Source organism: Paralichthys olivaceus, chromosome 19, assembly GCF_024713975.1.
Source record: "Paralichthys olivaceus isolate ysfri-2021 chromosome 19, ASM2471397v2, whole genome shotgun sequence".
NCBI lineage: Eukaryota > Metazoa > Chordata > Actinopteri > Pleuronectiformes > Paralichthyidae > Paralichthys > Paralichthys olivaceus.
This window is the reverse complement of record NC_091111.1, coordinates 19,214,012-19,241,138: the sequence shown is the minus strand read 5'-3', so window position 1 is coordinate 19,241,138 and position 27,127 is coordinate 19,214,012. Positions and strand designations below refer to the sequence as shown.

At 44.0% G+C, this 27,127-nt stretch overlaps 3 protein-coding genes and 1 long non-coding RNA gene across 6 annotated transcripts; 3 read left to right on the top strand and 1 right to left on the bottom strand.

Moving 5' to 3' along the window:
- The first annotated feature begins 288 nt into the window (after positions 1-288).
- aig1 (androgen-induced 1 (H. sapiens)) lies at positions 289-9,946 on the top strand. 2 transcript variants are annotated; one of them, XM_069515352.1, is made up of 6 exons: positions 289-591; positions 2,779-2,934; positions 5,281-5,382; positions 8,794-8,909; positions 9,125-9,291; positions 9,478-9,946. In XM_069515352.1, the coding sequence occupies exons 1-6, from the start codon at positions 451-453 to the stop codon at positions 9,495-9,497; spliced, it is 702 nt and encodes a 233-aa protein (XP_069371453.1). In that variant the 5' UTR covers positions 289-450; the 3' UTR covers positions 9,498-9,946. The 2 variants fall into 2 exon arrangements, with proteins under 2 accessions (XP_069371453.1, XP_069371454.1); XM_069515353.1 differs by having other exon boundaries at positions 303-591; positions 9,483-9,946.
- adat2 (adenosine deaminase tRNA specific 2) lies at positions 8,646-14,864 on the bottom strand. Of its 2 annotated transcripts, XR_011239405.1 has the most exons (8): positions 14,730-14,864; positions 12,556-12,867; positions 12,143-12,247; positions 11,872-12,022; positions 11,663-11,769; positions 11,501-11,573; positions 9,071-10,439; positions 8,646-8,925 (listed from the first exon to the last, which is right to left on the bottom strand). XR_011239405.1 is itself a non-coding variant. In XM_020108315.2 (7 exons), exons 2-7 carry the CDS (start codon positions 12,814-12,816, stop codon positions 11,356-11,358), a joined length of 726 nt encoding a protein of 241 aa, XP_019963874.2. In that variant the 5' UTR covers positions 12,817-12,867; positions 14,730-14,864; the 3' UTR covers positions 11,266-11,355. The 2 variants fall into 2 exon arrangements, 1 of the variants encoding a protein (XP_019963874.2); XM_020108315.2 differs by lacking the exons at positions 8,646-8,925; positions 9,071-10,439 and adding an exon at positions 11,266-11,384.
- Positions 13,638-19,137, top strand: pex3 (peroxisomal biogenesis factor 3). Its single transcript, XM_069515350.1, has 12 exons — positions 13,638-13,865; positions 14,760-14,891; positions 15,067-15,148; positions 15,437-15,480; positions 15,597-15,718; positions 16,041-16,107; positions 16,196-16,250; positions 16,454-16,592; positions 16,664-16,734; positions 16,814-16,936; positions 17,074-17,170; positions 17,498-19,137. Exons 1-12 carry the CDS (start codon positions 13,793-13,795, stop codon positions 17,579-17,581), a joined length of 1,089 nt encoding a protein of 362 aa, XP_069371451.1. The 5' UTR covers positions 13,638-13,792; the 3' UTR covers positions 17,582-19,137.
- A 4,280-nt stretch (positions 19,138-23,417) lies between these two features.
- LOC138405615 (uncharacterized) lies at positions 23,418-25,000 on the top strand. Its single transcript, XR_011239410.1, has 2 exons — positions 23,418-23,760; positions 24,188-25,000. It is a non-coding gene; the product is annotated as an uncharacterized lncRNA (long non-coding RNA).
- The last annotated feature ends 2,127 nt before the right edge of the window (positions 25,001-27,127 follow it).

The window sequence follows — 27,127 nt, the reverse complement described above, 5'->3', positions numbered from 1 at the left end:
GTTCATAGTGGTGAGTAGATAACGAGTGAACTTTCATTTTTGGGTGAACCATCCCTTTAAATCCAATGAGACAAACTGTGATTTGTGAATAAACACGAACATGTGATGGATTCATTGGATTCTCCACATGTCTTCACTCTGTCAGTGGTAATTCAGAGCAGGAACTCATTTGGGTTCAATTACTCTTTTTGTTTTAATCTGGTTGATGTTGGTTTCCATGGAAACCGGGTCTCGTTGGACATCAGAGACCCGCCCCCCTGCTCCTGCTCCGCCCCCCCCCCCCCCCCCCCCCCTGACATCGTCCCCCTCCCCCCTCGTCGTCATCACAACAGGAAGCAGTGGTCGGACCGAGCAGCGGAGACACCGCGGCTGGAGCAGGTTCATCCGTCAGACAGGTGGCGGGAGGAGAGGTGACGGAACACCGGGGCTCAGACACTCTCAGCGGGCATCATGGCGCTGATCCCCTCGCAGGTCCTCCGGGTCGCCATCCTCCTGTCCTACTTCTCCATCCTCTGCCACTACAAGGCTCTGGACATGCCCGCGCACCAGACGTACGGAGGCAGCTGGAAGTTCCTGACCTTCATCGACCTGGTGAGAAAAGAAGCCGCGGCCGAGCGGGGTTAGCCTCCGCCGGCCAGCTAGCTCCGTGCAGCCCGGGGGAGGAGGAGGAGGAGGGGGTGGGGCAGCACGTTTAGATGAGTGTTCATCGCTTCCGGTCCCCTGCCCTCACTGCTCCGGTGTTTGAGGGGGTGGAGGAGGAGGAGGAGGAGGAGGAAGGGGGGTTCCGGTATTTTTACGTTACACCGTGAGAGCTGTCGGTAACGGAGCCTCCACCGGGATTCACCGGTGAACTCAGCGTGTCATAATAACCCGGAACTGGTGGAGGGAACAAACCGCGTCTGCAGGAAAATGGTTCCCCCAGAGCGGGAGCGCGCCGCGCGTACACTCCCAATTTTAAGGGCTACACAGTTGGAAGGATGAAAGGATTGAAAAAGATGGAAGGAATGAAAAAGATGGAAGGGTTGAAAAGATGGAAGGATAATTACAGATGGAAGAATAGATACAGAAAATTAATTTGATTTTTACATTTAGTTTGTTCTGTTTTTGTTTAAATTAACTCCCCTTTGTGCCAGTAAACCAAAAAATCAGCATTTTATAAAAAAAACAACTCTGGGTCCTCGATCCCAGTATTGACTGAACCTCACATATTAATGGAACTACCTTTAGTGGGACCTTCTTTCACATGACGGACACTGATCTTAAAGTCAAATTGAATTGAGGACATCAGGACGCTGTGACGACCGGCTCAAATTAGAAGAAGACACAAACGCACACAGCCTCCATTCATACTGAACAATGTGTGTGTACGAGCGTTCACAAAGAGGCCGTTCAGTTAGAGACCGTCCACACGTCAGCTTCAGGGTCGGACATGAACGAGCTGTGACAAGCTGGACAAATGTTAGCGAACAGAGGAAAGATGTTAGTGGACAGATGTTAGTGGACAGATGATGTTAGTGGACAGATGGCATCTTTAAAAGATGTTTCTTTTTTAATTACCTCACGAAAGAGGTTATGTTTTTATCCGTCTTCGCAGGATTACGCAAAAACTACTAAACCAATTTCCACCAAACTTGGTGGAGGGATGGGGCCTGGGAAGAATATTTTGGGGGATGTGGATAAAGGGTCATATATTTTATGACACATAAATAATTTAGAGTAGACATATGTAGGCCGATAAGAAAAGATGATACAAGCCTTTTACCAACACGTTGGTATCAGCAGTGATGTTTGCCGTTATTTGCCAAAATGAAAAGTTTTATTTTACAGGGAGTAAAACAAATGTTATTCCACTTATATATGAAGGAAAACTTGACAGATGCATAAATAAAAATCTTTTATGTGGCTCACAAATAATCTAACTTTAGTTTAAAAATATAATTTAAACAAATTATTCCATCAAATTATTTAAAACAAGACAATCAACCTGGTGTTCCTACAAATGCATCCAATAAAATACTGATTGATTATAGGCCCCAAAGGCAAATAAATGTTCTAAGAGTTGTTTTAGTGTGCATGCGTGTGTGCGTACACATGTGAGAAATAGCCGTGTCATATTTTCCACATTAGACCTCTCCCCCTGGTTAACTGTGCTTTTAATGACCTGTACACACCAGCAGCCAGGAAACACACACCACTTCAACATCTGGATCTTAATCACTGTGTGTGTGTGTGTGTGTGTGTGTGTGTGTGTGTGTGTGTGTGTGTGTGTGTGTGTGTGTGTGTGTGTGTGTGTGTGTGTCATACATATAGTCGTGCACATGTGTTGTTTTGGGAGATGAGACGCTCGTTATCTATGTTTATCTATATTTTACGAAAGGATTTGGTTTTAATTCCATATCCCTCAGCTCTTATCTCTTATCAAACTGTCCTGACGTCCTTCTGTTGTTTCTAAACGATGGTGACGTGACTGATGATGGATTTTATTCTGACTGAACTGTGGACAGAAAAACATTAACCAACATCAAGTGGACTTGAAAAGGAAAAGAAGCTGCTCCATGAAATGTGAGACAGGCTTTTTAATGGCGGTGCAGTTTGTGCTTCTAGCTCTCGTCCTCTCTGAACTCTTCTTCTTCCTCTGAACGTTTTTTACCTTCTAAGCTCTTTTTCCGTCTCTCACTCTTCCTCTGTCCATCTCTTTTAAGTGCGTGTCATGTGAAAGTGCTGTAAGCAGCTGTTAAAGGGCCCCGCTGAGCTGCCTCCCTCTGCGTGTCTCCGCAGGTGATCCAGGCCGTGTTCTTCGGACTGTGCGTCCTGATCGATGTGTCCAGTCTGCTGACTAAGGGAGGCGACAGCAGGGAGCAGGAGCGGCAGCTGAGGAAGCTGATTGGCCTGAGGGACTGGATGATGGCCGTGCTGGCCTTCCCTGTTGGAGCGGTGAGCGGATGGATGCGTCCAAACACACACACACACACACACACACGCACACACACACGCACACACACACGACACATAATAGCCTGCGAAAGGATCAGCCTGGCTTGCAGGAATCAGAGGCTCGGGTAATGGGTTTGCAGTATAATCAGCTCTCTCTCTCTTTCTGCCCCTTTTCCTTCTACCTCTCTTTCCCTCCTGTTCTCTTGAAGGGTGGTGACAGCAGTTTTCTACAAACTCTTGATGATGATGATTTTCACTGTCAAGTGGCCTAAATGTTGGTTTCAGGTTTAAATCCTTGTCTTCTGTCTGATTCATTTGGACGTTGGTGAGACAAACAAACATTTTTAATGATTTACAGCACGTCACGAAGCCTCTGGGTAAAGAGCACGACATCCTCAACACGCAACACACACTGGGCTTTTTGGGCGGCGGGCCAAGAAATAAAACCGAGCGTTTCTTGGGACCTGATGTTACTGATTCAGTCACAAGTGGATAGTTCAGGTCTCTCGCTCGTGCAGACTCACACAGACACATAAACATTTTGATTGGACACATCTGTAAACTCAAACTGGGTAAAAGCATCATTCGGTCCTCGGGAACAGAAATTACATCTGTGATACTGAGCAGGGAAGTGACATCCGAAGACGACTTTTGTGTGTGTCCGAACTGATAAAATAAAAAGTGTTTCAGAAACAGGACCAACCCTGACATCTGAATCTTCTCTGGAGTTTAAAGCTGCTGCAGATGAAATCTCTCAGACGATCAGTGAAGGGGAGGAGAGCGTAAAAGCATCTGAGTCGAGTAGAAGCTCCAAATCCTCAACGAGCCACAAAAAGCTTTGGAAAGGAGTCTGGAAGATCAAGAAGCTTTTGGCAAAGTTTTTCGCACTAAAGTTCTGTCTGACAGTTTTACAGATGTAATTATTCACTAGATGAACAAATTATTAAGACACAAGTGTTGCTCTAATAAATGTGTCGACTGAGTTTCATACATTTCAAGGGCAAAGTATTAGTAATAAAACAGAAACCGCTCATAATGATCACGTCTGTCCCTGTAAGCGTTTGATTACACAACCAAATTGTATAGCTTGAGTACGCTTGCACGCACACGCACACACACACACACACACACACACACACACACACACAGTTGGCAAGGCGCCCCAAGCTGCCGCACAAACACATTTTCAGTTTGGATGCATAACACATACACACTCATGAATATGCATACTTCACACCTACAGACACATATCACAAACACACACACAGTTGGTAGCTAACGGCCTCAAGCAACCTTAGTGCCAGTCAGATCACAACAACAACAACACACACACACACACACACACACACACACACACCCCAACGCCTATAGAAGCAGTCAGCTGGCATCGGGCCGTGAGTTGGGTACAGAGTTCAGTTTACACACAGAACAATAGACATGATTATCATCACAGCTAATGTCTGGAAACCTAGTCTGACTGATAAGGAGTGTGTGTGTGTCTGTGTTTGTGTGTGTGTGTGTGTGTGTGTGTTTGTGCGCTGTACACATGCATGGAATGTAGGTTTATCTTGCGTATGTGCGTGTACTTTCCACAGCATTATGGAAAATGGTGCGTGTGTGTGTGCGTGCGTTGAAAGCAGAGAACATGCCGGTCAGGGTACAATGGTGGGGGAGTTGGTTCAGATGCCTCGAACTGGAACCCAGATGACGGTCAGGTAATTCCACCCCCGTCCTGCAGAACATGGTCTGGCCCGGGTCCAAAGCTGGAGATACATTAGACCACAGGTTTGATATCTTATGGTGCATTCAGGACGCGTGGGACAGAAGGTGGTTTACCGTGGTGATGCTCTGGATCCAGGGACTAAAAATACAATATTTATTATCCAATGGCCATTTCTGGCTTTGTAGACTTTTCTGTTCTTCTTTCAGTTTCTCTCTGTTTAAAGCTTCACGTCCTGCGAGCTCTTTTTAACGCCACAGTCTCACCTGTTGACAAGAAGTTACCTGTCGTATCAGGGACCTGATGTGGCAACCGTCCAGTTCCTGTTATCCAACCACTGAGCCACCACCACAGAGCAGAGGGATCAGAACACGGTTTCATTTAGTATCGTGAATAAAACATTGTACGCAAAACTTCCTCTGGAAATGTCCCAGTTTCTCAAATTTCACTTGGTTGAGTTGCATCAACACGGTGGATAAAATAACCTCTGTATGTTTTCATCTGCGTTTGTTTAAGAATTATTTCTCATCACATAACAACAGAGAAGATGTTTCTTAATTTCCGTGTTTTTCCAACAGACGTGAATTGTTTTCTAACGTTGTGCCTTTTTCTCTCTCTCTCTTTAGTTTGTGGTCTTTACATTCTGGTCTCTCTACCTGTACGACAGAGAACTGGTCTACCCAAAACTACTGGACAACTTCATCCCTCAGTGGCTCAACCACGGCATGGTGAGTGGATCGTTCTGTACGACACCGTTCAGCTGCTTTCAGACCTGCACTGAATTTTCTCCTCAAGTTTTCCTGAGGGGCGGGACATAGGAACGAAAGTGTCGGAGTCCGCTGCTCCGTCAAATCTCGTGTTAAAACTCTGGATAACGTCCGAACGAGCACACGTGAGAATGAAGCAGGAAAATGTTCAAATAATTAACACAAAACTGTTCAAACAAAACGAAATATGGGCTCATGTATTAATGCTCAGGTCGCAGCCTGACTCGTATCAATGCATCATAAACTCCATAAAGTACTTGACATATCTTGACAGCGCTGGTGCTGGGAAACGTCTGAATTTTAATGGAGCCGTTCGCGGGTCGTTGGCTTTGATTTGCCGTCTGGAGGAAGCGGGTTTAATCTAATATTTAGACAACGACTAACGCGCTGATAACAGCTGCGTGTGTGTGTGTTTTTAAAATCAGCCTGCTCGATTATCTGAAATTGTTCCAGCGCTGTGTCTGCAATTTGCAAAACCATGTCATGAAACTTCCCTCTGCCAGAGCACTGTCCGCAGAGCAGGAGTAGCGTGAGGTGACGAGGGTTGTGTGTTCCCATAACACAACCCTGAGATGAAAAAAAGACACAAAGACGGCGTGTGTGTCTGTTCGGTGTCTCTTCTCGTCCTCCAGGAGCTGATGTAATAGCTGAGTGGTTGCTAAGGCGCCGTCGCCAAGGACCAAAACAACCAGAACATCACCAACGGCTGTGTGTGAGACTGAAATTGTGAGGAAGCTTGTGCAAGTGTAACATAATTTGTGTGTGTGTGTGTGTGTGCGTGTGCGTGTGTGTGCGTGTGCGTGTGTGAGACAGAAACGTGAGGAAGCTTGTGCATGTGTTACATATTTTTTCTGTGAGTGCGTCCAACGCTTGTAAATATTTTGCGGTATTCCATGGTATCACTGTTGTTTATTTACCCCGGCTTCCACGGCAACCATGTCGCCATTCCCATCGGAGGAGGGAGGGGTCGAGCGATGTCGAGCGAACGAGAGAAAAAGATGCCGAATTTTAATAACGAGTTCAGCAGCTTTGCCAGCGGAGTCATCGAAAGAGAACAAGCGGAAGATTAACTGCAGACTTGTTATTGCTCGACTGATTCTTCATTTCCACCAAACTGCTGCAGCTTCACTTTACTGAGTTCAGGGCTGAAGTTAAACATCTCCTTCGTCTTGATGCATCGACACGACATCAGATGATTCACACTGATGGTAAAAGCTGATATGATCTCGAAGGTTTGCGATGGAAACAGAGCTGGATAAACACGAGCTAATTAGTTTGACCCCTCGTGCTGTCAAACTGAGTGATGGAGGTGATCTTAGGATCTGGTTGGACGATAGTCGCTGAACATTCTCCAGGTTTTATATTTTGTTTTCACTGAGTCTGAGTTTTAAACTGGCTGAGCGACAAATTCACACTTGTCCTGATTCTTCTTATCTTTAAAGTTTGTACGTCAACTGAACGGTTATTTAACTCCGTCCCTAGCCGGACAAGTAGTGTATCCAAGACGTCCCTCTCCATAGCCACGCTCTTCCTGAGGGATCCAGACGTGTTCCCAGGCCTGATGGGATACGTGCTCCCTCCAGCGAGTTCTGAGTCCACCCCGAGGTCTGATCCCAGTTGGACATGTCTGGTAAACCACCAACAGAAGGCCCCCTGGAGAGTCCTGACTCAATGCCCCAACCTCCTCAACTGGCTCCCTTCGACATGTCGGAGCAGCGGCTCGCCATGTCGGAGCAGCGGCTCGCCTTGCTTAAGAGCCCCTCAACATCACGCACTGATGCAGCCGACAAGTTTCAAACTCACTTTCTCCGGCTCATTGTTTGAATTTGACTTTTGGATTAGAACCCACGACTCTCAGGTCAGTCCCAGTGCATCTGTGTCCCATCGCATAGTTTCAGCCGTTGACGGTGGAGGATGTTTGACCCGTGAACGTGCCCTCGGCCATGTGGCCCGCCCGCCCCCGGCTGTGCATCTCTGTGTGAAATGGTTTGTCCTGTTTTTAGCCCCAGACCAGAGGATCCAACCACCACTGTTTGTGGAAGAGGGGGGTTTTTCCACAGAGGCAGAACGCTGGCTTCTCGAGCGAGACCACAAAAACCTCAGAGAGAGAGAGAGAGAGACAGATGGGGGGGGGGACAACAAAGAGAGAGACCTAGAAATAAAACTAGAGAGAGAGAGAGAGAGAGAGGGACAGATGGGGGGGGGCAACAAAGAGAGAGACCTAGAAATAAATAAGAGACAGAGAGAGAGGGACACAGAGAATAGAGGGAGTATTATTTACGAGAGGCGACTCCTCTCAAAAGTGACTAAACTTAAACACGACCAGGAGACTGGAATTCCACTGAGGCACTCTGGGTAAAACTGCAGTGTCAGGACGTGTGTGTGTGTGTGTGTGTGTGTGTGTGTGTGTGTGTGTGTGTGTGTGTGTGTGTGTGTGTGTGTGTGTGTGTGTGTGTGTGTGTGTGTGTGTGTGTGTGTGTGTGTGTGTGTGTGTGTGTACAGTGTAATGATGGAGGTAAACCTATAATTTAAGACCCCAGGGGAGAGAGAGAGATTTTGTCCTGATGTTAGTTTGAACACAACTCGAACTTGACGGGTCAAAGTGAAAAGTGAATGAAACTTTCTACGTTAACATTCAGATGATTTTGCTTTAAATTTAAGACCTGAACTGTCACTTTGGGTCAAAATTTAAGGGAATTCATTGTTTCCCTGCAGATTTTTATTCTTCAGACACAAAGTTTGGATCAAGATTTGAGGAAAAAACGTAAAGAAAGAAGAAGAACTCACCGACAGAAGCTCGTTCTCACCTCGACGGACAATTTCCAATAAAAACACAGATTAGGACCAAAGGAAAAATAAAACAGAGTTGATGTGACAGGATTGATTTCAGACGCTTCAATCCATCTTCATAAAGTGAGATCCTGAATCTCGCACCTCACGTTCACACGACTGAATCTCACAGCGTCAAACTGAACCGTTTCAAACGATCTGACGAGAATTCACACATCGAAATATCCCAGTTGTTGTTTTTCTCACTTTAACATGACGAGCAGAGTGAACACACACACACACACACACACACACACACACACACACACGGTGTAAATGAGGTAAGAGGTCTCGACTCTGCAGAGACACTTAAAGCTTAACGCCTGTTGTGTGTCTGTCTCTATTTTGAGTGTGAGTGCCCCCTAGTGGTCAAAGACAGTAAGTAGTTCACTTGAAGGCCTTTAAGTTGAATGGTTGATTTATTTTCAGATTTTCGATTTGAACACAACAGATGTCAGTGAGAGACAACAGTTCTGTCTGAGGATCTATATTTTCATTATTTTCATCCTCTTCAACCCCCCCCCCCCCCTGTCTTCCTCTCAGCACACCACCGTTCTTCCCTTCATCATCATCGAGATGCGGACCACCCACCATCGGTATCCCAGAAGGCTTTGGGGTCTGGCCGCAGTGTGCTGCTTCGGCATCGGATACATCCTCTGGTACCAAACGTTTTCTCTTTAAAGCACACACGCACGCACGCACGCACATGCACACGCACGATGAAACAGCAGGTTCTGGATTAACCCTGAACTCAGGTTTGACTCTTCTAGTTTAGGTTTAATTTACTAAGTCTGGTTTAAATGAGTCGCGTTCAACTTACTTCTGTTTTGACCTTCACGTGAACTTCCTCTCTCCGTTGGCCCCGCCCCTCCAGGACATGTTGGGTGCACCAGGTGACGGGGGTGTGGGTTTACCCGGTGCTGGAGCGCATCGCTCCGCTGGCTCGAGTCGTCTTCTTCAGCGTCATGACGTCGGTGATTTGCATCTTCTACGTTCTCGGAGAAATCCTCAACAGCTACATCTGGGACCAGTCCCACACAGGTACACAACACACACAGACACAAGCACTACACAAAACTATGACTGAACTTTACACCGACTCACAAATCTCACGTTTTCACTCGTAGAATAGAAACTGCTTTAAAAAGAGATTCATGTGTCAACGTGAAGCTGACGCTGACGCTCCGCAGGTTCACTCTCCTCACTCTTTCTCCGTCTTTCTCCCAGAAAAGGTCAAAGGTGAGTGATCCTCTCGCGGCCGTGCGGACATCGACGCCTCCGTCGGACAGAAGAGGACGAGTCGTGCTCCGCCCGTCCAGGACATCACAAGAAAGAAAACAAGTGACTTTGAACTGTATCCATGACAACCACCATGAAAAAACATTTGTTAGATGTAAAAAGAGAAAAAAGGCGACGAAGCGTCATCTCCTCTGTTTCGTTTCACATTTGACTTGTTTTGTGAAGGACTGAACATCATGTAACACACACACACACACACACACACACACACACACACACACACACACACACACACAGTGTTTGTCATCTGCTTTTCTGGAACAAACTGTTAAAACAATGTGAATGAATTCCATCATAAGCTCAAATGAAACATCGATAATGTGTCGAGCATCATTCCTCATCCTGAGTCACGTCATGAACTAGATGTGAGTTAATAAAGTTTGGTGGAAAATCTTCAGTCGCTGCAGTTTGGATTCTGAGTGAAGTGTTTTTTTTTTTTTTTACGTGGAGAAGCTTCAAACACGTGAGTGACATGTGACAAACAGCTGCGGGTTCTTTTCTCACTTTGGTTCTAGTTCAAGAAGGCAGAAGAACTTGAGTTCTATCTGGATCTGCGACGTCGTCTTCTACCAGAACTCCAGAGGTTCAGAGATCCAGAAGGATTTTTATCTCCTGTCAAAGACAAATTGATCCAAACCGTTTTCATGTGTCGTGTTTAGACACAGAAATCAGCAGTGAAACCAGATTCTGCTTATTTTACTACGTCTCTGCCTCGGTAACGATCTGAGACGTGAAGCTGAACGTTTTCACCAGATGTCTTTTTCTTTTTTGGATCTAAAAAAATGAAGATGTCTGTGCAACACTTCCTGTCAAGACAATCAAAGCCAACTCCCCCCGTCTGCTTCCTCCAGGAACAGAAACAAACGCCTCCCTCCTTCCTCTCAGGTCGTCTGGTGGAGAAAGTGATTTTTTTTAATAAATGAAAAGGAACTTTGTTTTTTTTCTGGCACAGTTGTTCTCTCACGTTTACACAATATGACATCTGATATTATCACAGTGTGTCTGTGTGTGTCTGTGTGTGTGTGTGTGTGTGTGTCCTCGGCTCGTCTCACTGTCAGTTTAGAAACAAGAGTCTGACACAACACACCCTGTTCATTAGCACTTAGCAACTGACTCTGCACCTGTGTGTGTGTGTGTGTGTGTGTGTGTGTGTGTGTGTGTGTGTGTGTGTGTGTGTGTGTGTGTGTGTGGTCTCTTCATTAACACGTCAGCTCTGAGGTGACACATTTAAACATTCAGGAATATTCTGAATTCATTAACATAGATTAACATGCTAACGAGGAGCACCAAGAAAAGATAGAGGGAAAAAAACACCAGGAGGAGATGAGGAGGGAGGAAAGGAAAGAAGAGAGAAGATAGAAGGATTCAGGCCAGGAAGGAAATCATAACAAAGCAATGTGACGGAAAGAAAAGAAAAGAAAGGATTTATAAATGAAAAAGGATCAAGTGGAGGGAAGGAAGTTTTCAACCATCGTGTGAAAAACTCACTTTCACTTACAAATGTTGTATTTTTACACATTAAGCAACAAAAGATTCTGATTTTTAATTTGATCATTAAAATATTTTTGTTTCAATCACGTCACAGTTTCACGTTGTGATGTTTTTACATATTCAGATTTGTAAGTTTCATTTCTGATGGTTAGTTGACTTACAGCGCCCCCTGCAGGCGGACTGACTGACTGACAGGCAGCTAATCAGAATAAAACCAACAAAACATTATTTATCAAACAATTTATTAAATCACAAAAATATTTTTAAAAAAAGGTAAATTCAAGAAAATCTACGACTCATGAGTCTGAAACAACCTCAGTCCTTCCTGGGTTTAGGTTTCGGGGCTGAAACAGACGGAAAGAAAAAAAGAGAAGCTGATTTAGGAAAAGTAAAGAAAACAACAGGAAATTGGAAAACAAATATCAAAATAAAGGACGAAGAAGAAGACATTTCTAATCACCATTTGGATTTTCCTGTTTGTAGAAAGTCTTCAACATCTCAACAGCTTCTTCTGCTCTGTGACCTGAAACACACTAAACACAAGATACACAGTTACACACACACACACACACACACACACACACACACACACACACACACACACACACACACACACACACACCTTGAACTTGGTCCCAGTTTGAGGTAAGTTTGCGGAGGAGACGTCCAGAACCGAACCACAGCCTCCGAACCTCTCGTTCCCGCAGCCGTACACAACCACAGGGATATCTAACACACAGTGAAGGAACAAAAAAAACACACACATACACACACACACACACTCTCTCTCTCTCACACACACACAGACTCACACTCAGGCTGGGAGGATACTGAGCAGGCGCAGGGCTGACGCACACATGATGCACGGCTCCACGGTGACATACAGAGCTGTTCGCTCGCACACGCTCCTCACATCCAGGTTGCTATGGCGACACCAGTCCAGGAGCTGGTCCAGAGCGACCATCTCAGCGTGACGCGTTGCCTGGGAAACACACACACACACAGAATCACACGGTAGTTACAACATCAACACTGACACGTCTCATATCGTCTGATTTTCATCAATCGCTCAAACTCTCGTACAGAAAAAAAAACGTTCTACATTTTTGCTGTGGTTGACTTCGTTCCGTCCTTTTCCAACGACCTGGTCGTTATGGACCAAGAGACATCCGACAGGAACTTCTCGGTTCTCCAGAGCATCTCTGGCCTGAAACCACACAAAGCTGGAACCATCAGGTTTTTATCTTCTCTGGAATATTTCTAAAATAAGATGAATTTGAAATGTTTTTATTTCATCACGACTGTCGTAGCCTCTTTACTTTCCCAGTGACGGACTCCAGATGGTACACACACACATACACACACACACACACACTGTTCATTTTAAAGACTTTAAAACACAAACTTTAATTTAAAGGACGTTTTTCGTTGATGTCTGATCTTGAAAATGTCTGAATATTAACAGATCATTGAGTCGCTCTTCGTTATTTATACATCAGTATTTTTTTTACTCACCATCTTGAACGCGTTGAACATCCACTTCTCAATTTCTTCACCACTCGGATGAAAAGCCCCAGCTTCACTTCCTGTCTGCGTTCCCATGACAACAGATACTCCTACATGTAGTACTTGTACCACTACAACTAGTACTACTACTAGTACCAGTACTTCTTCTGGACTTGAGTAAAATAAAACACGCTGCAGCTCATGATCCGCACAGCGACCACGCAGGAGGGGGAAGATAATATTGGGTGCACCGCTTCCGCCTTCAGACATGAGCAGTCGATCCTCGATATTAGACGTGGACAGGAAGTGAGAGAATAATTCCTATAAAATAAAAGCATGACTCAGTGAATCTTCAAGTTCACACATGAATTCAATGGTTGATATCAATGATATTTTAGATGTAGAAAGATATAAAGGTTGAATGATGATTGTCTTTCACTGTATAAACACATAATGAACAATGCAATTAAAAAACACTCATTAATAAACACTTGGAATGTTTTTTTTACATTGTCTTTCTGTCATTAATGCGTCACAACTAATTCATAAAATATTTGTATAGAAGTTGCAAATCCTGATTAGCTGGAATGAAACTGAAGCCGCGTGTTTTGTGAGTTGGGACATGACCTGATTTGTTTTTATAGAAGATCATTCCTGTCTCGATTATATTCTTTATAATATTTCTGGAGCTCAGTGTGAACACACTTGAAGCATTTAGTGTCACTCTGAGTTTTTACTGTTTGTTCTGTTTAAGGCGGTAAAATAGATATTAATAAAAGACAATAACTAGATTATAAATAGACATTTGTAACATGTGTTATTATGCAATAATCATTTAAAATGTCTGAGTTTAGTAGCCTGAAATCAGAGGGAATAAAAGTAGATGAAGTAAATACTTGTAATTTGGAAAATATGAAACACAAATGCATCTTTCTATGACGTATATGAATTCATTATTATATATTATATATCATTAAACATGTATTATTATTTATTATATATTATTTATGATTGGATGAGAATTTGGGGACAAACATTTCAGTTGAACCACGCATGAGGGTCAACGTACGTTTTATTTTGAAATCTCCAACGGGAAGTTGCGTCATTCTGTCCTTCTTTTTTTGACAGCTAGCATGTAGCAGATGCTAACTAGCGAAACTCCAGCGAACATGTCCGAGAAATAGTTCGTGGAAGTTTAAACCTGACGCAGAGTTTCCGCAGTCTCCGTCGCTGGATCTCTCTGACGATGTTTTCTTCCGCCTGGAATTTTATCAAACGTCACAAAAAGAAATTTATTTTCTCCGGAGCTGTAGTTGGAGGTAACTGCTGTTAGCTTCGGTGCTAGTAGCCATGCGCCAAACTCCGTCAAATTAAAGTAGAATAACATTTTCTTGTCACCAGTGACACTGGAGGTAACTTAAAAAAACAAATTTAAATCATCCATCAACTAAAAATGTTGTCGTGATTAATTCGTCTTATATTTCCCTTCACTCAGCTGCAGGTTTTCGGCAGATCTTCAGTCATCGTGTTTATTTCACTGGGTCAAATCTGTGTTAAAAGCAGATGACAGAAGTTGTATTTCAACAAAACTAATATTGTGTAATGAGTCGTATGTTTGCCGAGTTTTAAAAATGACTTTCATCGATTCGACAAACCGGTTGATTTGCATTTAGTTTGAGGTTTTGCTTGTAAGAATGGCATCTTTAAATGTCCGGAAAATTGAATGCAGCTTGGTCTTGAAGTTCCACGCATGAGATAAGCACTCACGGATGCTAATGGTTAGCATGTGAAAGTCTGAGTTGTTGTTAACCGTCAAGAATAAAAGTGTAAGAGTTGATGTATCATTAAAAAGCATTGATTTCTAGTGAAGGAAAAACTGATAATTAAAGTAAATGTAATCAAAACATGAATTACTCCTTTAACCATTAGATCACATATATTCTTTTTCACAATACTTAAAATCTCCATATTAGCAATAAATTAATTTTCTCTATAAGTGTCACGTTATTATTTCTTCATAGTTTAAAGATTTGTGCTCCTGAGTGAAGGTTGAGGTGTTATAACAAAGTATTAGACCTATATATATATATATATATATATTGAGACCCTTTGTTAGGTGACAATTGTTGTTTCATTATTTATTGTTTCAGATTTATATTTACCTCCTGTTTGATTTTACTCACCACTGCTTCCTGTTTGTTTCTGACCGTCAGGGGTGTACCTCCTGGGTAAATATGCCCAGAAGAAGATCATGGAGCTCCAGGAGAAGGAGGCGACGGAGTACATCGCTCAGGCCAGAAGGCAGTTCCACTTCGAAAGCAACCAGAGGACGTGCAACATGACGGGTAACCACGGTTACACACGTGTTCTTCAGAGTAATAACGTCACAGAAATCCCCGGGACGAGCCGCTGAAATGTCAAATTACCAGTTAAACGTTGCACATGTGATTTTCGTGTGTGTGTGTGTGTGTGTGTGTGTGTGTGTGTGTGTGTGTGTGTGTGTGTGTGTGTGTGTCACAGTACTGTCCATGCTCCCTCCACTGAAAGAAGCCATCGTCAATCAGCTCAACTCAGAGAGTCTCACTGCACTTCTCAAGACCAAGTGAGAAGAACCTTTACTGTCAGAATCAATGATTTCTAAGTATTTTTAAATTTACATGCACACAATTCTACACAGTTTGATTCAGTAATCAACATTATTACATTTAAGTCACTTTATCATCTTTCTAGATTATTTTAATGGGCCTTCACATCCACGTTGAAGTATTTCATTATTTCACATAAGCTGTTTTCAGGCATGAACTCCGGGAACTGTCTGGAAAATCGTGTCTGGATGTTTTCTGGAGTTAGTGTTTCTCATGGTGTCATTTTCCTCCTCATCATGTCACAGACCAAACAATAAACTGGAGATCTGGGAAGATTTAAAGATCATCAGTAAGTAATCAAAGCTCAGTTGTCAATAATCTCATTAATTACTTTATGGGCAGGATTGGTCATTTAAATTTTTTAGTTTTGTGATTCAGGATCTGACATCGTTTTGTTTTCTTTAGGCTTCACTCGCACCGTTGTTGCCGTGTACAGCACCTGCATGCTGGTGGTTTTACTGAGAGTCCAGCTGAACGTCATCGGTGGATATCTGTACCTGGACAACTCTGTGGGAAAGAACGGAACGGTGAGGAACACGAGGATGTTTCATAATCTCCTCTCACACAGAGCTGAGGTTTCGGCTCGTCACACTAAACCTCCCCTGAGGTAGAAGTTTGTTCAGCTGTTAGAACAAGAACTGCTGAACCGGGCCGGACCAAAGGAAGAATCTGTGGACTAAACAAAGTAGTCGCCAGCTGAGGTGGGATCACTGGGTTGAGTCACCTGGGTGAGGGTGTCCCCCCCCCCCGTGGGTTAAGATTCAACTGGACATGTGTCTTAGAACCAGGAACAAAAAGATGACACAGTTAATTCTTATTTACGTTTTCGTTCTGTGTTTTCTCTTCCAGACACCTCTTGCTCCTCCGGACATCCAGCAGCAGTACCTGTCCAGTATCCAGCACCTTCTGGGAGACGGTAACAAACGCACCGCGATCACAAATGATCGCCGCTCCTCCTCTGTCCGTCACTAACACGGTATAAATCCTCCTCTGTCTCTGGGCAGGTTTGACGGAGTTGATGACGCTGGTGAAGAAAGTGGTTCAGAACTCTCTGGGAGGGTGAGTGAGGGTCTGGACCTAATAATTATTTACATCGTCCATGTGTCCACAGATGATTTTCATGTCTCTGCCCCAGCAGCAGTTGTGAGAACGTCTGTCCTGTTCTCATGAACACGATATCTCAGGGGACTTTGTCCCATTAAACACAAAGATTCACCTGGAACAGCTTCACTCTGACAAAATGTCTGTGTTTGTGTGTCCAGCATGTCTCTGAAGCAGAGTATGTCTCTGCTGGAGTTGGAGCAGCAGCTGAGTTGGATTCGAGCTGAGGTGGAGGCCAGCTCCGAGCGGTCGCTGTCCTGGTACATGCTCTCTGACGACGAGAACGCGCTCGCTGACCAGGTCGCTACACAAACAGAGAAACGGTATTCGTAGACACACAGTGTTCTTAACTAACGCTCTCGTCCCTCCAGGCGTGCGGGTTGACAGGGAACGATTTAATGACCATCCGGCTGCTGAACGAGACCAGAGACATGTTGGACAGGTAAACGCCGTCGACGTCACTGAAACTTGAATCTATTTGTATCTGTGAACTTTGAGTGTGACGTGTTCTGTGACGACAGTCCGGACTTCACCACCGTCCTGAACGCCTGTCTGAACCGGGGTTTCTCTCGTCTCCTTGACAACCTGGCGGAGTTCTTCCGGCCGCCTCCTGGTGACTGCACCTCCAGCTCTGCACCTGATAGGTGAGCTGCTTGAATGACACACCCACCGAACAGTGTGTCCCAGTTTCGTATTAATAAACATACAGATCATTTGTTTTTCAAGATGCTGGACGTCAACATGTCTCTCTCTGTGTGTGTGTGTGTGTGTGTTCGTCCAGTCTGTCTGCAGTCAGTCTGCCGCTGGCGAAGATCATCCCCATCATCAACGGTCAGATCAACACCATCTGCAGTGAAACTCCCAGTCACTTCGTTCAGGTAGAATCAGACGTTCTCTGAGTGAATCCTGAATTCTCCTCAGAGTGAGACACTTTCCTCTGTTGATGCTTCGTTTCGAGATAAAACGAGTAGTTTAATCCTTCAGCAAATATTCTGACAATCGATTGAGCCACAAAACATCTTCATCAGCCCCTGGTGGCTGTCTGCAGTTCAGTCCATTAACCCTGCCTCCTCCATGTTCACGGCTTGGACATGGACCATGGAAAGTCCAGTGTCTCATGTGCTGACAAACACAACACAAAGTTAACATTACTCACCCGCAGCACAATAAACGTCCGTCTCTAACTTCCTGTTTGACGCCTGCAGGAGCTGCTGCTCAACGACCAGGTGAAGGAGTTTGCCGCCAACGTGTACGAGACCTTCAGCACACCGCAGGAGCTGCAGAAATAACACCATGGACCACTCATGAGGAGGAGGAGGAGGAGGAGGAGAAGAGTGTGGTCAAAAACAGATAGAAGATGAAGATGAACCTTGTTGCCCCTCCCTCCTCTCTGTGAGACGATTTCCTCCTCGCCATCGCTCTGAGGTGAAAACATTCACGGGAGCGTCTGCTCTGTGAACAACGCCATGACGGATTATTGAAGCCCTGGATAAAGCACTGCATCTTGGGAATTAGTCTTGAATAACCAGGTAACGTCATTCTAATCGACCCTGGGGCGGGACAACTGTCTGCGAAGGACGAGACAGTTCCGTCAAGAGCTGAACGCCACGTTTTCCAAACGAGTTGTTCCGGAGGCAACTTCACTTCAATTTGTTCATGACAGATTTTACATGATTTTTCTATCAGCTGTGATTTTACGACTGTTCACGTCTCGAGATCTGAAGGATTCACAATGTGTTGGGTTTTTAATTTTCATAAGGTGGTAAAGGGATGTGGTGATATCAAGACTTTTTAAATTGGACTTTTTGATTTGAATTTTTTTGTCACGGTGTTTAAAGAAATCTGCAGCAGCTCCGTCCTGGTTTAACAGATGTTACAACTTCTAAACTCACAGTTATCACGATGAAGTTCAAGTGATTAAATATAAATTATGTCATAAAACGCTGTAAACAGAACCGGAGGTGCATGACTCCCAGTGACTCTCAGCTCTTTGTGCATCTCTGCCCATGAGTCACCTTCTCTGCTGTGGAGTCAAAAAACACATTCAAAATAAAAGAACATTCATAGTTAAAGCTGAAAAACACTAAGAATAACAACCTGATTTCAGAAAATCTCATGTTTCTGTAGTTTGGCCAGCAGGTGTCGCTCTTCCTCTGCTGTTGTGAAAACTCATCCTGTCACTACATGTAAAGAAATTTATTCCCTTTAAAAAAAAGAACAATCTGATGAACTTAAATAAAAATGTATTTGTGATTCTATTCTCAACAGTATTGTTATCACCTCCTGGGTTTTATCCTCAAATTGGTAACAGCAGTCATAGTGTAGGCGTGAGCATTACTATTATTTATATTATTATTAAGATCATTATTACAATTATAGAGTAAAGTAATAGAATAAAACCTTTTTTCTTTCTTTTCGCTAACTCCTGCAGCTTCACGTCAGGAACTCGTTCAGCATCAGTTCTGTTGTTTGACAAAACAAACCGTCATGAAGCAGGAAACATTTTTTAAAAATCCCCGTGTTTATTGGAGTGTTGTTGCCTGGTGGGATTTAAAGGGACTCCCCCCCCCATCCCCCGACTGCGTGTGTTTGCACGGTAGTTTTGTGTTAACAGATTTTCACGTACACCCGTCAGATCTCAGCTTCCTTCTCAGGAGACTAGAAAAACACCAGGTGACGGTTCTCCTCACTTACTTCCTGGTTCCTGGGTTAGTGAACAAACAGGCGAGAATGTAAAAACACTTCTGTCCTCATCAGCGATGAACGACAGCGGAAATGTATGTTTGTAGAAAATGACTAAAGAGATAAATAAATAAACCTACAATGTGATTTCGTAAACACTGAACATGTTGTTTCTTTTCTCTTTGCAAGTTTTTATAAAAATCTGTAAATGAAGATAGATGACGTGAAAAGATCCAGAAAAGTGAAGCCAAATCGTCTTTACCGTCCCCTGGTGGCTGGTGGTAGTACACACAAGGCAGTACGATAACGCAATTAAATAGAAGTAATAAAATCCAATGGTTAAATGAATTCAGAAAATAGTTCAGTTAAAGTCACTAAAAAAAAGTTTTCAATCTAAATCTTAAAGGTCATGAAACACATCGTCCATCTTTATTTACAGTCACACTTTACACTGACTGTGTCAGCAGGGGGCGCTCTACAGCAGCAAACAGGAAATCATGAGTGTGTTCAGAGCTCTGACTCAACACATTGAAAGATTGATGCTGTTTTTTAATTAATGAGTAAAATAATAATTAACAGACGACCTGAGACCAGTTCAGTTTCTGTTGTGGTTTTTAAAGGAGAAGCTGCAGCTGAATAACTGGAAACACCAACAAAGATCGAAGAGAACGGAAAAGTCGACAAGTTTTTAAATCATTTGAATTTCAGTCGACTGCTCGGAAACTTAATATTTTACTTCACAGGTTGAAAAAGTGAAAACACCTGAACGCTTCATTTACACGAGTCACTGTTCGATTCTGTTCATCTGAATCTTCACTGGATCAAAGATGAAGTTTTGCAGAAGGAAAAATCAAACACACAAAATAATGTTTGTGTGTTTGTGTGTTGACTCCACCTCAGACCTGAGACAGATTCCACCGTCAGTCGTGTCTGTGGTGACGAATCGTTCTCAGAAAAAACATCTTATCAGAACCAAAAGAGTCTTTGCACACGAGCGCGAAGGTCAACGCACAATAACACAATAACACAATGACACAGAACAATCAAGGTTATTGGTTCAGGAATTTAAAATGTACAAGTTTGAAATGAAACTGTGTGTGTGTGTGTGTGTGTGTTGATTTTCATTTTCTTCCTGGTGACTCAAAAGATGACTTCATCCTCTCTTGTGACCTTATCAGATATTTTACCTTATAAGGACGACTGAAGGTAAGCTGCCCCCCCCCCCCCCCCCCCCCCCCCACACACACACACACACACACACACACACACACACACAGGCCCCCTAGTGGTTGAGAGGACGAGATGGTTTGAAGAATAAAATGATTGACTGATTCGTCGATGAACTCATTCATCAGAATCTGTGGACCTCAGGTGCGACGACAGTTTCTCTGCTGATGCGACGTGAATTCGTTCTTCGTCCAAACATTCTGAGGTAAAGACGTTTTCTCTCCGAAGCTTCATGTGTTTGTTGTTTCATCTGATCTCATAGTTTTAGTTTCACATTGTAGTTTAGGGACTGAAGAATCTTGTCTGACAGACGGACGTCCTGTCCTCATCGACCTGTGCTTGGTTGCCATGGTAACATCTGGATTGTATCACTGGCAGCATCCACACCTGCGGTCACAGTACTACAGTACTCCACAGTACTACAGTACTACACAGTACTACACAGTACACTACAGTACTCCACAGTACTCCATAGTACTACACACTAGTTCAGAAGCACCAAATGAACGTCCTCGTGGTTCAAACATATCGTCGGAGGTGAAGACCGCAGCTGCCTCTTCTTCTTTTATGGACTTTGTGAACTGATGAGATTGTGGAGGTCAAAGGTTAAAGGTCACTGTGACACAGAATCTTAAGAGTTCTGTGAAAGAATCCTCAGATTTGGCAAAAATTTTCAAATTAACTGATAAGATTTGTGGTCGAGGTCAAAGGTCAAAACTGTCATTACTGAGGTCAACACACACACACACACACACATGGTATCATCATGGGTCTGAGTTTCATCAGCTGCAGCCTCACGACCTTGTGACCCGCTCGCCTCCACAGATGCTGAAAACAGAAAACACTCCTCCGCTGATTGTCCCACAGTCGTGTTCCACACGTCCTGAAATAGAACGCCGGCCTCACGTAAACATGCCAAATCACTGTGAGTGGCAGAATGGACGCCTTGTGCCACAAAGAGAGGCCTCTGTTTGCTGAGTAACTGTGTGAGTCAGTTTTCCATGAGAGCAGCAGTCACGTTCAGCAGAAGCATAAACAGGTTCAGCTCTTCCTGCACCACATGACTGCGTGTCACTGTTCGAACCCTTCTGTTGTGGCTCCACTGCCACCGATCGTCTGTGGCAGCTGGAAATCCCCCGGTACGATGGTCTGTTATCAGGGGCCGGCTGCGTGATGCCGCTCACGTCTGACCCTCCGACCCGTTTTAAAAATGTAAGAAAACAAAATGAAACAGGTACTGTTTCCCCCCCCCCCCCCCCCCCCCTCCAATAAAGTTAAAAATAGAACACGGAACAATGAAGAGTCGGCTCCTGTGTGATATCAGCGTCACTTCCACCAGGACAATCAGCAGCTCTGCTTCCTCTGTCAAACCTGCTGAGCCACAGACTCAGGTCACGTGATCTGCTGGCAACAGGGGATTTAATCACCTGGTATGTGAACCCTGTCTCGATTCAGCTCTTGAAACTTTCCCCTGAGTTTCTTCTTCCAAAAGTTCAAGTTTCGTTCACGAGTCATGATGACGAGCAACAAAATCCCTCTTACGACCACTGCAGCTGACGGGGTCACCACCTCCGCTGCGTCGCACAGAAAACACGTCCTGGCTTCACTTTCACTGTGTTTTCTGATTTCACGCAGAAGCAGTGAAAATGATTTCTTTGCCTCAACTGCTGCAGATGGAACCACAAACTCTGACGGGGTCAAATCCATCCCACTGTCTGGAATCCTCGGAGTCCTCTTGGCTCACTCCTGCAGCGAGACGACACACGATGAAACTAAAACTCCGTCAGAACTCTTTACTCTATATAAACTCTTTCTATCCAGAGTTCTCCACCAAGTCTCAGGATGAAACCACATCAAGATTCACCAGACGTGTTTTCATCCGGATACCAAATACAACGAGTCCCCTTCTTCCACCAAGTGTCATGTGCAGCAGTTTTCAATATCAGACAGTGAAACAAGTGAAAACCTCTTCGACGGAGACGACAAATCCACAGAAGAACCTGAAAACAAACGGAGCTCGGCCTCGACGCAGAAAAACAAAGTGATCAGAAGCTAAAGAGCGAAAATGAGGCGTCAGCTCCGGTTTCAGTTTGTTGTATCAGAGCTGACACAGGATGAGAACGACAGGTGAATTAACTGGACTCCATTACGCTGAGTTCACATCGCTGTACCACGGTGACTCACAGCTACTGGCAATGAATCATGGGAAAATAACACTGACATCATCCTCTTATTTTTCACTACTGTTTTTCTCCGTTTGTGTCTCGTGTCCTTCTCTTTCATCTACGGCAGTGGTAGTACAGTGTGTGTGTGTGTGTGTGTGTGTGTGTCTACATTATTGATTCCCACTGAGCCACTACAGGCTGTGATCTGTGTCCTGAGACCTGATTGGCTGCTCGCACTCAGGCCTCGTTACCGGATAATCCAGGCCTCTGCTGATTGGACGACGTGAGATCCCTCGTTAGGAATTCACGATGACACAGACTGAGGTCACACTGCCGATCGGAGAGGTGATGTCATCACCTCACCTGAGCGAGCGGACTGGACCAGAGAAAGAAAGAGAGAGAGAGAGAGAGAGAGAGGGAGAGAGAGGGAGAGAGATGGATGAATAATACCCTGACGCTAATAGCCAGTTTTAAGTATAATATATTTTAAATATATGTTTATATTTCTACTACATTATTTGTATATTTCTATTTGTGGTAGTAAGACTTTTTTTTCTTCCAAATAAGAGATTCTGTAAAAGGCTGCTAATAAAAGACCATCAATGTTTTTTCTTAAATCAGTTCTTAAAAAGCATTTAAAACATATTTGAATGTTTTATTTCTAAATCATTTTTATTCCCTGATCTCATTTGCTTTAGTCCTCGAGTCTTTAAATCCCGTTTCAACCTCGTAGAGTTATTTTGTATCTGTGTTTTGAAAAGTGTTCTTTAAATAAAGTTGTATTATTATAATTTTTTACTTCCACATTCATATTAGAGTTTCTGTGTCTCGCTCGACGACACTTCAACACAAGCTAGTTGGGTAGAACTTCCAGTTCAAGGGGAACCTGAGCTGTTGAACTTTTCCATGAAGTACTGAGGAAGTTTGTGTTTCTGCTTCTACTTTAAATTCAAACACACTCAAGTCTTCTGGATGAGAATTACTGATGAAATGGAAATGTCATGAAGTGATGCAAGATTTCATCAACTGTAGAAAAACGCTGACGTGTGATGACTCACGGTTTGTGGAGCCGAGGTGAAGCCGTGTTATGAAATGAGGAGGTTACAGACACACTGGGTCACGTGTGACCTCGCCGTGCTGCTTGAAACCTGCTGCGTCATTTCAGAAAAGGAAGGAGGAAAAAAAAAAAACAACAACAAAGGAACCAAACAGAATCTGTTTTCTGCTGCCGGGAGAGAGTGAAGACAAACACGCTGAGTCATGGGTGGAGACACGGCAGCGAAAAAACAAAGATGTGACTTCAGTGTTATCACGAGAAGTTAAAGTTTAACTATAACGAGGGAACCGCAGCGTCAGACGGAGGACGACTGATTCCTCTTCGTCACAGAGACGGAGTATGTGTAAAATATTAACTGTGAATAGAATCTAAACTTTGAATTTGTATATTTTGAGACCTTCACTTCCTCATTTCGTGGACGTGTGTCTTTGAGTCACGTCGACCCAACGTGACGTCTCTGTGTGTTAGTGAGACGCAGGTTTCAAGCCTCTGTTTGACATTTTGTCCATTTTTGTACGTGGTAGTATGTGAATGTTTAAATATAAATACACGCACGCTAACATTAGACAGCAGCCATGAAATGTCATCTATGACTACGAGTCTATTTACACGATGACAGGGTAACTTTATAAATATCCACGCAGTGATGTCACGTCTTTTCAAAGCTTCTCGTATGAGACAAATTAAAACCAGTGTTCTGACGTCACTGATACCTGAACCTGGGTGTGTGTGTGTGTGTGTGTGTGTGTGTGTGTGTTTTGCAGCTGCCAAGGCCACAAAAACCAGTGTACACATGATCTAAAAATATCCCCACAGAGCCGCCGAGGATGTGACGCCACGTCCAGAGCGCCGAGGCCTCGAGGGCCCGGGAATCCTGGGAAACGTCCGGTTCCAAAGCAGCGTTACGTCTCCTTGACTCCTAATCTGCAGATATTTAACATTCGAGTGAGTTCAAGGAGGAAAAGAAAACTTTGTTTGTGTCGGACTTGAGAATAAAGGTCACAGGGAACTTTTCCAATAATTTATTTATTTTTTTTTTTTTTATGACCAACTTACCTTCCAAGTTAAATTCCCTTATAAAACTTAGATTTTGTAAAAAAAAAAAAAGTGAATTATTTTGTAAAAAGTAAATTATAGAGGAACGTGAAATACACTTATCGGGATTTTAATGTTTCCAGAGTAAAAAAAACGTGAATATTGTGAATTAAAAGTTTCTTTAACATTTGAAAGTCAGAGAAGATCAGAGGAAAGAATCACAGACGCAGAGGATGTAAACTCTTCAGAATGGGACGCGGCCCCTGCAGAGGTTTCCCTTCCTTTCTTCCTTCCTGTCTCTCTCTCTCTCACACCCTCTGTCTCTCCCACCCTCCCTCTGTCTGTCCTCATGCCAGAGGTGGAAGTCCGCAGGGCGTGAAGCTGTTGTCGCCATAGCAACAGCCGTGTAAACATAAACACAGGGAGTTAGTGGAGCAGACTGAGCAGAGATCAGCTTTCACACAGTGAACGGGTTCAGCTGTGCAGAGGAATCATGGGAAATCCATAATAAAGCCAGTGGTAACATTCACTCACACTTTGCATGAATCTAAGTGTGTTTGTGATTTATTTGTTTGTCTGATGTCAAAGTATTAAAAAGTGGGCGGCTCAAGTTAACCAGCAAAACTCTCAAAAAGTTCTGCACAAAGAGTTGGACGAAAGTGAAGCCAAACAATCTCGATCGCCCCCTGGTGGCTGGCTGCACTTTAAGTCTTAAACCCAGTTTCCTCGTAGCCGTACAAACACCTAGCATCCGGTTGGTGACGCTCTCACCGGCTAACGCAGGTTTCTGTCGGAGCTGATTATCATAAAGATCCAACATGTTTACGATCCGAGATCAAGGAGGCTCCGACTCATCGTAGCATTAAGATATTTTGTAAACGCCTCACACGCCCCTGCGATTATCGAAGGGGGAATACAAACAGTCAGAAATTGGTCCAATTATCTCCCAGGGTGCAGCAGCTCTGACAGAGTCTCAGTCCAGTGCCGTTCTTCGACCTTTCGTTTCAGGTTTTGTGTCAGAGGATCCCAGTCGTGATCTCAGGACTCACACTTCGACAGCTGCAGGTTCAAAAACCCCAAACTCCTTCAGCTCAGCTGAGGAACAACGTGAAAGAGAAACGTCCACAGATTTGTCTCATGTTGATTTCCTGCCGCTGCTGAGACAAAACTCAACGCTGCAACTTCACAATGTTCGGTTTCTGCGGAACGATGGGACACTTTCATCGTTCAGTGTTTTCCATGACCGAAGCCACATTCCTCTGAGGATCAACCCCGACAGGTTTTCATTCCACAGATGCTCTGCAGGCTTCTCGCTTTGTTGTCGCTCTGACGTCGACGGCAGCGCGACACGAGATGACGACGAGTTGTGTAAGTGAAAATACAACGATGAGTCATAACTTAAACTATTAAGAGGCTGGATTCCAGCTGCAGCCCAACATGATGCACCTAACCAAACATGTGCAACCTGTATATATCTTTTTAAAATAGGTGTTAATTAAGGTCTTAATATTTTCCTTTGTCCACTGGTGTCTCTGGATAATTCGTCGCAAATTACAGAGAAACTCTGTCTCGTTCCTTCTGAAATGTCCTGTGCTTTTGTTTTCTGTGTGTGTTCGTGAGCAAGATTTCGCAAAAACGTTTTCCAGTTAACTGGGTGGAAGCGTCAGAGATGAATTGTTGTTGTGAATCTGGATCACGAGGCTGCGGAACAACTTGTACAAGCTGAAACTAGAACGTGGCTCAACAGAGCTCGCATCTCTGCCAAGATCCTCCTCATGAAACCACAATGAAATTCACTCGTAAATATCTGTCCCCGTAAACGTGTGTGATTCTTCTCATCGAGATCCACGAACGATTCTCTGAGAAACCAAACTTGAAGAAGTTCTTCCCTGACTCATTCCACATCCATCCACCAAGTTACGTAGAAACCTACAGTTATAGATAATCCTGCAAACGAGCAGACAAACTCAAACTCGTCTGACGGAGATAAAGATCTTTCAGAGAATCAGGCTGAACACACGACAATTAAAAGGAACTGATGCAAAGCACCTTCAAGTGAAGTAGGTAAGTGGTTATAAATAACTGTGACTGGAGCAGCCCGAGCATGTTGGGAGAGTAATGCACCGGAGGGAGGGAAGGATGGAAGAGGGGAGTGAAACGAGAGAAAAGAGGAGATGTGAAGGAAGTGAGAAGAGGTTGAACAAGTAAGGAAAGAGAACAAGTGTTGTCTGAGTGGAGGAAAGAAAGGATGCAGTGAGAGCCGAGGGAGGAATGTAGGAGAGGCAGAACTATTTCTCACGACGTGGTATCATCGGTCCGAGCTGCGTTCCTTCACCATGAGGTCGACGCTCCCAAAACCTCCACGTCACAGACTGCGTCACCGAGCAGCTATATTTACACCGTGGTGCTAAAGTTAGCTTCAGCTGCAATAACACAAACACGACCCTGACACAGATCTGGACCAAAACAAACTGGAGTGATTCTGGAACTGAAACGAGTGAACCTGGTCTCACACCGACTCGATTATCGGATCTGTTCAATCTTTCACCAAACGACACAGAAACGGGTGAAAACATAACTTCTGTGGCAGAGGTCATTTTGATACTGGAAGTTTTTAATATGCAACGTTAACCACAGTTGAACTTTCCACCAAATTACACTGCACCGAG